Source organism: Sus scrofa, chromosome 15 (assembly GCF_000003025.6).
Source record: "Sus scrofa isolate TJ Tabasco breed Duroc chromosome 15, Sscrofa11.1, whole genome shotgun sequence".
NCBI classification, from domain to species: domain Eukaryota; kingdom Metazoa; phylum Chordata; class Mammalia; order Artiodactyla; family Suidae; genus Sus; species Sus scrofa.
Genome location: NC_010457.5, coordinates 71,185,122 through 71,198,754, shown reverse-complemented (window position 1 = coordinate 71,198,754; position 13,633 = coordinate 71,185,122). Strand labels below are relative to the sequence as shown.

Below are 13,633 nucleotides of genomic sequence, written 5' to 3'. Positions count from 1 at the left end.
ATTTTTTCAAGTTTTTGTATTCAGTAGTATAATATGTTTTACATGTGTGTGTGTGAATAGTATGTTCATATTTGCCTTTTGATTCATTTTTATCTGGAGATGTATTTATTTTTTCTGTTAATTTTTAGGAACTCTTTATATATTCTAAATATTAATCCTCTCTTAAATGTGTACCCATATTCTCTCAGTCTGTGCCTTGTGTATATGGAGTCTGTTGTACTATAAACGTTAAACATATTCATGAGCTAAATTTTTTGAATTTTTTATGGATTATAAGTCTAGATTATTAAACCATCCTTTGATTTTTTTTTCTATATATAGGTTAGTTAATTTTTAGAAATTCCTCTTTAGTTTTCTAACTTTGGGGTCCATTTTAGTGTATCAGTTTAGGTAAAGTATCTATATCCTTTGTCTACTCAAATGGGTATAGTTAGTTTTTCTGAGTATTTCATCCTTTCTCCCTTGATTTTCAGTACCAGCTGTCACATGTACACATGGGTCTGCTAGCACCTTTGTAAAACCTGGATGACTACCCTTTTAGATTATGTTAGGTATATCAGGTCTAGAAAGACATTCCTCATTGATCTTGTTCTAACTTTCTTGATTATAATTACACATGTTCTTTACTCTGAAACAGTTTGAATATCAAAAACATTATCTGTTCCTTAAAGGTTATGTAGAATTTCTTTATAAAACAAATGGTGAACTGGCCCACCTTTTTGGGAAATATCTCTTTGACAACTTTCTCTCTTTTTTCTGTGGTAATTGATGTCTTTGAATTTTCTGTTTCCTGGATTTTATATATTTGCATAAAATTGGGGGAAGTATTTTATTAATATTCTTTTAATTGCTTCTTCATCTCTTTGGTATTATTTTTTATTTTATGTATTGTAACTTTCCCATTTTTCTCCTCTAGATTTTTTCATACCTGTTTTATTTTTCCTCCCCTGAAGAAATATCTTGGACTTATTTATTAGTTTTACTGTTTTGCTTTTTCCAAGTTTTAATTTCTACTTTTATGTTTAAGTTTCTCCTTTCTGCTTTCCTCAGATTTAACTTAAAGATGTTTTCTAAATTTTGGATGTTAGTGAATTTATTTTCGTAGATACGTGTTTAAGACTATGAATTATAGTGTGAGAACTATGTTAACAATATAAGATGTACATATAGTGTTTTCATTAAATTCATTACTGTTATTATTTTGTAGATAGTCTGCAATTTCAGTTTTTTTCTTTGAAGAGTTTTGTGAAAAATCTTAAAACTTTTCCTAACTCCAGATTTTATTAGTAATTTTTCATTTTATTATATCGTGATCAGAAAATGTTGTTTGCATTCCTGCCACTATTAAAATTTATTGGAGTTTTATCTGTAACTTAAAATATGACCAGGATTTTTAAAACTCTTCTTCAAGAAAAGTTATAGTCTCTGATAACTTAGAATTCTATAACCTTAGAATTCCGTATGTAAGAGTTAAGTCTATTTTATTATTTACATTAGCCTATATGTTTTTCATATTTATATCTACTTTTTAATATACTTGGTTTGAGAGGGTTGGATGATAGTCTATTAATAATATGTTTCTAGGAGTTCTCCGGTGGCTTACTGTGTTAAGGATAAAGCACTGTCATTGCTGTGGCTTAGGTTGCTGCTCTGACATGGGTTTGATCCCTGGCCTGGGAACTTTTGCATGCCATAGGTGTGTCCAAAAAGTAATGTGTTTCTATCTGATTTTCTTTATATATCCTATAAGGAATGCTTTACAAATGTGTATTAAATGACACCTAGATATTCACAATCAGTATTTTTTTATTGTGAATCACATCTTTTAGCATTAAATTTTCTTCATTGCTTGTTAATGCTTTTCTGTCCTGAGTTCAATCTTGCATGTTATCGACTACCACATTCTTTCCTTCCCTCCCTCCCTCTATTCTTTCTTCATCTCTCCTTCCCTCTTTCTTTTTTTCCTTTTCACCCCCACCCCCACATTCTTGGATTTCTTTCAAACTTTGTCAGTCACTTGGCTACAGGGGTCTCTTTCCCACAGGATAGAGTAGCTTGTGCCATGTGATTCAAATGGGAAGTTTGTTCCCTTTCAGTAGGTGAATTTGGCTAACATTTATTGAGATAACATAAAAGTTTGGTGTTAATACTGTTTCAGTATTTTATATTATGTGTTAAAATTTATAGGTTTTGAAAAAAATTTACAATATGTTCTGCCTTCTTAGCATTGTGTTCTTCCAAGTAGAAAGTTTTATATTTCTCTTATCATTATGACTATAACGTATGGAAACTTTAAGCCTCTTATTTCTTTAAATGTTATATATTAATCTCCTCTAAGGAGCAGTAATAAAATTAATATTTTTCTTCCTCTTCCCTTTTCTACCAGCTGATTTTAGCATTATAAAATAATTTAATTTAATAATTTAAATTCTCCTGTGATTTATCCATTTCAAATAATATCTTTTGATCTCAGTAACATTCCATGTTTTTCCTCCAAGCTTTTATCTTTCTATGTTTGTTTTATCATTTCTGCATTTTTAAGGTTTCTATTACTTATATTTTATTATAGCAATATAATCACATAGGGATTTAGTCCCCTAATTAGTTTTGGTATTTATTATAGTCCTTTTACTCCCATTTTTCCTGCCATCTCTTGGATGATTATAGTTTATCTTCTAGTAAATTCCTTAAGGAAGTTCCATGGGAATAAGATTTTATGTGCTTTATTATGTTCAAAAATTTTGAACATTGCCTGTTACATTTACAGTCAATGGCTTTTGCTAGATTTAAAAGTCTCATTTCTATTTTTCTGTTTTCTTTCCCTGAGGATTTCATGGGCATTACTCCATCCAGTAGAGAAACTAGAAGGCAGTAGTGTCCACTGAAATTTGGTGAATGTTATTGCGGAGAAATACTACAACAGATCAACAGAGCTATTAGAGCTTTTCGTTGTCTTTTGATGTCCAGAGGACTCTTTAAATTTCAAATCTAATAAAATAGGGTGTTTTACCATTGACTATTAAAATGCATTTGGAGTTCCTTGGTGGCTTAGTGGGTAGAGGATCCAACATTGTCACTTCTGTGACTTGGGTTCGATCCCTGGCCCAGGAGCTTCCACATGTCACAGGTGCAGCCAAAAAGTAAAATAAATAAAATAAAATGAGTTTTTCTGGGGGGAGTGTGCCTTTCGATAGGTATTTTCTTTTAAGCATTAAAATTTTTAAAAAGTGTTTCAACTTTGTGTGAATAGTAAATTTGGAATAGGGAAATCAGTATAAATCGTAAACAAAGCTTGAACTTTCTAGTCCTTTCCCAGCTACCCACTCACTTTTCAAACAAAATAGACCTTGACTCTCATATCTAAGTGACATGGGTCTGCAGAATCTTTTAGGGAATGATAGAGTACCAGCAGCCAACCTCAAACCTTATCAGGTCTGAAAATAAGATTACAGAAAGGAAATAACATTTCAGTCGTGTCTTAAGAGGCAGATCCTGGGTTCAGTTACAACTGTGTTTGTCATGTGAGGGTAAAGAGCTTAGTGTCCATTTACTGGTCAATGTGGCAGGCAAGATATGCAAGATCGAGCCAGTTGTTTGAGCTAAATTTATGTAGTTTTTTTTTTTTTTTTTTTTAACTCATTGTTACCTGTTTAGTAATTCACTCATTCTTCTCTAGGGGCAAGAAAGACTGTAAGAAGAGAATGAAGAGATTCACTGAATATAGTAAAGTACATATCCCTCAATAGAAATATAAAGAATGAAGTAATAATTGTCACTCTTTTTCTAAAATCTTGTTTGAAATTTCCTGTTACACTACAACTGAAGCTTTTACACCACTCAATATGGACTTCTACCTTCTGTATTTATAGCTAGGAAATATGCTAATGAATATTTACAAAATATCACACATGCTTGTTGTTCCTATTGGAGTGCTAAATATCTCTTAAGCTATGGACAAATTTATCAATGAACATTACATGAGTAGCTTAATTCCATATGTTGGGAGAATAGACCAACTCACTGGACAATTCTATTCTTATTTTCAGACTATAGGTAGAGGTCTTATTATATTGCTTTTCCCCAAGGTATACTAAAGTATTTTACCTTCTTAATCACAATCTAGACAGAAACCAGAATTTAGAAATAAGATGAAATCAGCAGAGTATGGAACAAGCCTAATACTTCTTAAATTTAAAAATTTTTCTTTCTTTGGTTACAATTCCTATATTTTTCATCTGCTTACCTTGACTTTGATTTTACTGTAGATTTCAATATGTAACAATTAAGTCTCAAGCTCTGCCAGCTGTTTCATCTCCTCTTATTGTCTTGGTGTTTCTCATGCTTTTTAAAATTTTTCTGCTTTGTATGTGAACAGATACGATTTTGCTTCATTAATTTTTATTCTTGGTTTAACGTAGGATGTTAAATTTTACCTGTTCTTTGACAGTACTTTTCTTACAAGTAGTCCTCATCTGCCACCTGTTTTTCCTGTGCCTTTTTTCCTTTCTTCACAGTCATCATATGTTTGTACAGATTCAGTCATGGCTCCGATTTATTATCCATCATCAAAGCAATGGGTTTTTCTTGGAAAGCATTCATGGGAGGTTCATGGGGAAGACAGTCATGGTTCAAGGACTAAGTTAAAAAGACTTTTCCTTTTTTGCATGTGAAGTTTTTTCCCCAGTCTTTAATTCTTCTAAGCTAAAGGGAAGGGGAAGATGTGAAAATTTTCCTTTCTCTTTTTTAGGGCCACATCCACGGCATATGGAGGTTCCTCGGCTAGGGATCAAATCAGAGCTGTAGCTGCTGGCCTACTCCACAGGAACACAGAATACAAGCTGCATCTTCGACCTACACCACAGCTTATGGCAACGCTGGATCCTTATCCACTGAGCAAGGCCAGGGATTGAACCTGTGTCCTCATGGATGCTAGTTGGATTCGTTTCCATTGAGCCATGAGGAGAACTCCAAGTTTTTATGAATATAATGACTTCACACTGCTACAGAGATATGGGGTTGCTGAAAAAATGGATATCTGACGTCCTCCAGTTTCTATTATTTTTTTTAAGGATTTTTCTCATCATAGGGACATCGGTGAGAAATTGGATAATATTGTGATGCCATACTGATTCTCATACTGTGCAGGTAAACAACAATTTCTCTCTCAAAAAGTGTTAGGAATCTTATGTTTTCTCTGTGAAGTTGTCATATTTCACACTGTTTATCTACCATAGTTCTTTTTCATTCAGTTTACTTAACCATCTGTGGGCACTATTAGTTTAAAATTCGTAACTTCATTCAGCTCAGGGAACTTCTGACTTTTCTTTCTTTCTGTAGCTCATCTTCTAGACTGTTCCTCTATGGTTTCTTTTTCTTTTTCTTTTTTTTTTTTTTTGAGTTTTCCTTCACATTATGGGAGACAGTTTTCTCAACTTTATCTTCTATACCATTTATTAGATTTTAGCTATATTATAATAAGGTTTGGAAGTTCTGAGTTTCCTCAGCCTCTGCATTCCTTTTCTCTTATGTATTAATATAGTACTTAAAATAAACTTACATTTTCTCTAGGTCTACCCTTAAACCTAAGTTCTCCAGATCTGCCTTCACCATCATTTCTCTTATATACAAATTCTGGCTGTAATTTCTTATACTTTTATTAATCTAATCCCCAATGACTTTCTAGCTTCTAGAAATTCTTTTAACTATGGTCTACTGAAGGTACTTTTCTTATATCCCAACATGGTTAAAAAAAAGAAATGATTTCTTCTTCCTTAGCAGGAAATGACCTCTTCTTTTCCTCCTCTTCTTCTTGTCATTTGAAGGTTGGGGAGGGCATGAAGAAAGTTAGATGCTTATTTTCCGTATGCTTTTTTTTTTTTTTTTTTTTTTTTTCCCTTTTTCAGTCACACCCAAGGCATAGGGAAGTCCCAGGCCAGGAATCGAACCTGAGCCACAGCTGCAACCTACTCCAACCCACTGCACTGGGCTGGGGATCGAACTCACACTACCTCGGAGACAATCCTGGGTCCTTAACCCACTGTGCCACAGCAGGAACCCATTGTGCCACAGCAGGAACTCCCTCTGCTTTCTTGATCTAACTATTTTTAAGAGGACCTTAAAGTATATAAAATTTAAAGTGTAGACAAGACATTTATGTTTTAATAGCCTATACTTTTGCTAATTATAATTTATGTTGCAAACTCACATTATAGGGAAAAATGCAATTTTACTTATAATTGTTAATGTATTTGGCCACTTGATCCTGTATTGCTATCCTACTATCATCTTTGAAGTCTTGACTTCTTTCTGTTCTAATTATTTCCATTTCTCCCTAGGACTTACTTAGGAGTCATTCTTTCTTTCTCTTTTCCTTCCTTTTAGTCACCCTTCCACAGTTTGTCTTCCACACTGAAGTAAAATTCCACACTTAAGTAAAATTCACATCTTATCAAGTATCACTGCCCTTGAGGATGAGAGTCAAACTCAGCATGACATAGAATGACCATTCTTGTCTGACCCATGTTTTTCCAGATTCATATATGTTTCCATTACCTGGAATTACCTTCATTTTTGCATCTTTTGTTCACTTGGGGAACTTGTCTGCTATCTTACAGTGAAATTAAGCTCTTTTTCTTTTATGGTTCCAGAACTTTATATTCAGTTAAAGAACATAACACACTATTGTTAATTATTTTTAAGTGTCCATCTGCCCTCTTATAGTACAATACATTATACCTCCTTGGTAGATAGACATAGTGTTCCTAGAAAACTGTGTCAGTAGTGGAATACATTGACACTTTAAAAATAGTTGAATGAGCTATGGATTGGTAATATTTATGACCATGAAAGCTTATGTCATTCAGTAATTTCTTTAAAAAAAAAAAGAAATTCATTCAGTCATCTCTTTAAAAGAAACTTTCTATCAGAGTTGAAATCCTAGACATTCTTGGTGGAAGGAAAGAGCGTCAGAGTGGAAGGGGAAGAATAGGCTGGAGGAAGATCATTGAGTGGAAAGACTGATGCCATCTCATACACCTGCACCTAGATAAGCAAAAGTCTTTGAGTAAGATGAGCTGATAGAACTAGAGGTTCCGGGTTTATGCCTAACATCTAGACTGTTTATGGCTATTAAATGCTATAACCTGATAGTTTTAAGATATTTCTGAAATCAGTCTTCTTAGAACAACAGTTATATTTAGTGTTGACACTGCTGATCACCAATAGAACCATGTCACATAGCAAAAGAGTATCCAAATGATCCTGTGAAGAAGACTATGTGCTTTTGTTGAGAATAAATCATAAGGCTAGCAATTGTTACTATGAGAAAGGAGGCTTAACTTCTGTGTAACCAGAGTGACTAGTCTTTCCACATTGATTGTGAGTGAACATAATGCCTACTGTGTACAGAGAGTACCCTGCTAGGTGTTCTAGGAGCAGCAGAGGAAATGAAATCCTGGGTCCCACCCTTAAGGATTATATTTTCATTAGACAAGAAAAACTAGGGCCTATGAAAGGATTCATTAGTTATTGAAGCAATGTATTTGTATGTACAAAGAAAGACAAATAAGAAATGGAAAAGTGTAAGTCCTAAAAAAAGGTGTAAGTCCAGAACAATGACTGATATAACTTTGAAGGAGGAAGGATGGAGGGGGTTGAATTTTAATCAGTCTTTGAGGGAGATAATGAATCTGGATGGGCTGTGCGCTACCTCAGATACGTAGCCCAATAGCACAATATACGGGGGGAGATGGGGGGGGCAAAACAACTTGTGTTTTGGGTAAGACAGGAGATTGGTCAGTTGGTTGGCTAATCAGGTATTTTTGTAGGACTCAGTAATCAAGAAGAATTCTTTTTTTGTTGTTTGTTTGGCTTTTTAGGGCTGCACCCATGACATGTGGAGATTCCCAGGCTAGGGGTCGAACTGGAGCTGCAGCTGCTGGTCTACGCCACAGCCACAGCAACACCATACCTGAGCTGCGTCTGCGACCTACAGCAGAGCTCACAGCGACGCTGGATCCTTAACCCACTGAGCAAGGGCAGGGATCGAACCCGCAACCTCATGGTTCCTAATCGGATTCGTTAACCACTGAGCTACTACGGGAACTCCGGAGTTCCCGTTGTGGTACAGCAGAAAGATTTATGAGTTTTAGTGAATGAACATCATGAACAGAGACATGGAAATTGAACATGCTCTGGGGAGCTCTAAGAAGGTTTTATTGATATTGAGTAGAGAAGGGGTTTGAAAGTCACGCTTGAGGAGTTTCCTTGTAGTGCAGTAGGTTAAGGATCTGGCATTGTCACTGCCACAGCTCAGGTTGTTGCTGTGGTACAGGTTTGATCCCTGGCCTGGGAACTTGTACATGCCATGGACAAGGCCAAAAAAAAAAAAAAAAAAAAAAAAGAAAAGAAAAGAAAACAAAGAAAGTCAGGCTTGGCACCTAGAATTTGGCATATTCTTTTTCTGCCCAGATTCCACCTTGTACACTGACTTGACTAAGTGTTTACCTGTGTTGCCATGTGTCCCCTCCTTTGGTAGACAGGAATTAGCACTTACCAACTTTGATTTCCCCATAGCAAATATCATAGTACTTTACACATACCAAGACCCTCAATGCCTATTTATTAAATGAGTTAGTAAAACAAATGCTTAGTTAATCAGAGACAAGGAGGGTATGAAGATGACATTTTATGCTAATGTTATCTCCATTTATATAGTACAATGTAGAAGAGACTATTGTGAAGTGGGGTAGTGGAATGCTTTGGAGAGGACCAGATGTGGTTTTCACCTTGACTGATTGACTTAGGTACTTTGTGAACTTGGGTGCATTTTTGCAACATGTACTTATATCCGAGATCATTTTTAGCTGTTTGCTCTTCTGGCCTTAGTTTCCTATCTGTTGAATAGCTAAATCTCACTTCATAGAGTTGTCATAAGGATTCAGTGAAAATTAGCTCAGTGCCTGGCTCATACTTGGGTGCTCACTTAAATATTATTAGTTGTCATCATAATATTGATTGTTGTATGTTATGTTTTGTGTTATTCTTAATTCACATTGAAACCTTGATATACATATTTTGAGTGGCAGAATTCACCCTTGTTCTGTGAAAAATTGAACAAAAACCAAAATAATGTACAATGCTATCCTAATGAAATAGTATTTCATTATTGACCATGCTGTATTGAGTTTGTAATCTTGCAATATCAAAATTTAACTTTGGAAACAATGATCAAGTCCAAAAGAACGCATAGGCCCAGTTCTTTGCAGAAGCAGTTAAAGAAGTGTTTTTCAGCACCTTCCTTGGGCTCTTCCAGGCCCTACCCAAAATTAATATCCTTGATTCTCATAGCAATCCAAATTGCTGGTCATAGCTTTTTTTTTAGGGCCGAACCCATGGCATATGGAGGTTCCCAGGCTAGGGGTTGAATCGGAGCTATAGCCGTTGACCTACACCACAGCCACAGCAATGCCAGATCAGAGCTGCATCTGAGACCTACACAACAGCTTATGGCAATGTTGGATCCTTAACCCACTGAGCGAGACCAGGAATCAAACCCTTATCCTCATGGATACTAGTTGGATTTGTTTCTGCGGTGCCACACAGGGAGCTCCTGCAAGCCATAGCTTTTATCCCCATTTAGTGGCAGGTGAAGAAATTAAGTCTCAGGTGATATGATTAGTGAGTATGCAAGTCATTTATAATAATGGTTTTTAAAAAAGCATAGGCTAAAGTTAAGTTTTGAGGCAGTGTCTACAGTAACTAGGAAGTAAGATAAAGCACAAGAACACTTGGAAAGGATCACTGAAAAATGAGACTCTGCCCATGTTATTAAGTGTGAGTGTCATCTCATTAGTCTTTCAGCCTGTTGACTGTGAAGTGTATATGAGCTTTTTTCAAAGACCATTTCAGCAACAAAGTCACATTTTTGTCCTTATGGTTTTCACTGAAAATTTATGAACTTTCATTCTCAAGAGTTCCAAAGAGATGACCTATCATAATTCAGCAGTTCGTTGTTTCTCAATGTTTTTTTTTTTTTTTCTTGTTTCTTTTTTGTTTTGCTTTGTTTTTTAGGGCCACACCTGTGGCATATGGAAGTTCCAAGGCTAGGGGTCTAATTGAACTGCAGCTGCCTGCTTACAACACAGCCGCAACGATGCGGGATCCAAGCCACGGTCTGAGACCTACACCACAGCTCACGGCAATGCCAGATCCCTGAACCACTGAGCGAGGCCAGGGATCCAACCCTCATCCTCATGGATACTCCTTAGATTCTTTTCTGTTGCCCCACAATGGGAACTCCTGTCAATGTTTTTTAAGGGCATCGGATGTTGTTTTGACTTGAAGGATTCATTATAGTGTGATGTAAAACAGCATCTCTGACTTCCCACTCACCTAGATTTCAAAACACACAGTCTGTTTTAAAAACCTCACTCTGTATCTTCATTCATTATCAAATTCTACATATTTTTTCCTCCTAATTGCATTTCAAAGCAAATGTCCTTTCCTCCTTGAAGCCTGCCATGATCTCACCTCTTCTACCTTGGTACACCCCTGGTACTTGGCTTTTAATCACAATTAGACTCAGCCCACTACCAAGAATGATTTTTAATTTAATAATGAGTATCTCTATTCCACTCTGAGGCAACAACTGTATCTTACTCAGCAACATGTTCTTAGCGACTGACACATCGCCTGGTACATAGTGGGTATTTTGCCTCATGATTTAGTGCAGTGAATTGCTTTGATTATGGTGGCACTTTTTGAAACCAGAGATAATACTTCTTTTAATATTCAAAAACGAAATTGAGAAAAGAAGAAAAAGCCAAAAGTTATAAGTAATAATCTTGAAATTATGTCGTTACTTTGGGCTTTGTTATCATCGTGTGCTTGCCAAAAAAAGGGACTCAAGGTTAACCCAGAATCTTTTACTTCGCAAATGGTGACTCCCCTCCCAGTATTTGTAGATTTTTGTTGGTGGTTTTCTTTTAAAAGACCATGATAAACCTAATAGGATAAGTATCCAATGAATGCCCCAAAACTAGATCTGTCTGTGACTTTTTTATGAAGTGAATGCCCGCCCCAGCTGCCATTGTGAGGAATCTGTGTAGGTTTTGAAATTCAAAGTAGGGAACCCTAGAGTTTGTAGTGTTTCTTTTTCTTTTGAGAAATATGAGATCACCATGCATATAAAACACACCCAAGCGAACCCTGCCCAGTAGCAGTTTAGATAATGAAATGGAAAGTTTGTGTCTCCGTCCCTGAGAATCTTCCATTTCACCTTGTTACCGCAACAACCACGTTGTGTTTGAGAAAGTGACGAGGAGTTCCCCTCATGCCAGATGCAGTGGGTCATTCTCTGTGCTCTGGTCAAAGAGTACTTGAGTATGTCCTTATTAAGATGTCAGTCCAGGAGGGGTTTATAATTATAAAAACTCAGATTAGTTTTATTTAATATTACAATACTTTTATCATTTTTGAGTGTTTCACTTGATAGACCTTACTGAAAATTTAAACCAGAAATGGACCCTTCTCCAACCCTCAAAAGTGTTAGAATACAATTTTTAGATATTGTAAGAAAAAAGGCAAAATGGTTGTTAAAATTTTGAGTATTCCTTAAGCATATTATTTTTTAAATGCTTTGAATTGAATGAAATATGCTCAGTTACACAGATCTGTGCTTTTTAAAAACATAACCTTTTGCAATTCATGTATTATAGTTTAAGGCATCCTTTATATTTAACATTTTTATTTAGGTTGATTTGTTAAAGTAATATTTAAGAAGAATATTTAGGCGTGTGACTTCAAGGATAGCTGAAAAGCCCATAATACAAAATTTTAACTGTTTAGGAGATGAAATGCATAAATGCGTATTAAAATCCTTTTATTATAACTTATAACTTAATACTTTTGGACAAGTTCTAAACTGAGGATTATTTTTTGTGCCTTATAAACTTTGTTTCAATCTACCCATTTATCAATTTTACGAGTAGCATAAGTAAATTTAGTGCATCTGCATATTTATACTCTTTAAATAGACCAATGTAAACAGTTTCTTATCTGCCATATGTTGAAATGTTTTAGTAAAGACGTAACTGCCTAGTCAACAAAGAATGGCATTGAATTGCACTGTTTTGGAAAAAAAGTTAAGTGAACTAGATGCCTGTTAATCTGGTTCTTTAAATATCATAAACAAAAGTATCAGAATGTGTTTCCAAGGACAAAGGCGGAGTTTTCTGGGCTTTGATTGGTCACTGCCTTGTCCTGTCCCACAGCCATCCTTAATTGGCTTTGGGTAGATTGGAATCACATAAGCAGAGTGACATTTATTACTTTACTAGTAGTCTCTTCGCACTGAGCCCCGAGATTCCCAAGGACTAACTGTAAAAGATTTCTTTCATTTCGTCCATGATCTCCGAGAGGGGATCATTCTAAGAGCAGGCATGAGTTTGAGTGCAAGAAGAGTCACTCTGCCTGCAATAACGCCAATAGTTCTACAGAAAAGGGTATGTGACTTTTGCTTTTTTTTTCTTTTTCTTGCTGTTTTTTTCCTTCCTGTTACTGTGTTTATTAATGTGTTAGAAATTTTCATTACATATTCTGAGAGAGACTAATTCATTGAGGCTATAGGTGATTAAAGGATAGATTATTGAAATTAGACTAGGGAGAAAAAAAAGCTGGGCTAGAACATCCCTGTAGTAAAAAAAGCTCCATGTGAAAGCAGTCTGGTCTCAATTTCAGGGCATTGTGATTTAGAGACTGTATTGAAGCCTTTTCTTTCTGTTTTTCCTTCTACTGTAACTTCAGGCCTCTTTGCCTTTAGTTCAATAGGCAATCTGCTAGCTATTATGTTTTACATTTGTTTACTAAGGAGCTGTTTCTTTGTTTCACTATAATTCATAATGCATCCATCTTCATTGTTGAATGGACTATATAATTGTCTTACTACTTAAACATATGGCACCAATTTATTATCTTCTTGTTTGCTACCCATTTGTATTGAATTTCTGCTTACTTGCTTAAGAAAAACTTTCCATTAAATTCCCTTGCGGAAAAAAAAAAACTCTTCCTGTTAATTATTAATGCAGTTAGTCCTGTGTGTGAAAATATTTTGTCTATTAGTTTTTTGTAAAATTTATTTCTATTCCTTACTTGCAACATTGTATTTTATATGGTAATAAATACACCATGCAATGTATGTAACATTTAAGTAAAACTGAATATACTAAGCTAACTTGCAAATACCCCAAGAACAATATATTGAAATCCTTAAAGAATCACATCTGTTGTATAGAAAAAGAAAGTACCAAATACATTTTGGCACTGTGCTTTCTGAATGGTTTTGGTGACACTAGAAACTGTAACATTTATTTCCATACCTGACTGTATTCAATATTTAACTATTAGTGTATTTCATTAAAAGTCATAGTTTATTTGGAAGTGACAGATTTTACAGTAGAGTATTTTTTTTTAAGAAGCGTGTCTTTTTGTTTTTAATTTTTAGGTTTTCAGTTTCTTTTCTTATCCAATTGGCTGCTTATTCACCAGAGACGTTTTACTTGGCAGTGAAAATATATATGATAATTTTGCCAACATTTGTTCTTTATCTGTCTTGATGCCTTTGTCTCATCTTAGG

The 13,633-nt window shown here is 35.1% G+C and overlaps 1 protein-coding gene across 4 annotated transcripts in view; it reads left to right on the top strand.

The window, feature by feature from the left end:
* GRB14 (growth factor receptor bound protein 14) overlaps positions 1-13,633 on the top strand; it is a 127,499-nt gene that overhangs the window by 48,672 nt on the left and 65,194 nt on the right. Inside the window, exon 1 of one of the 4 annotated variants that reach the window (XM_013984198.2) lies at positions 12,283-12,503. The exons of the other annotated variants lie outside the window; for them this stretch is intronic. Within the exon in view, the coding sequence (XP_013839652.1) occupies positions 12,441-12,503 (63 nt within the window). The 5' untranslated portion in view covers positions 12,283-12,440. Of the gene's footprint in view, positions 1-12,282; positions 12,504-13,633 lie in introns of those variants that run through there. 4 annotated transcript variants of the gene reach the window in all.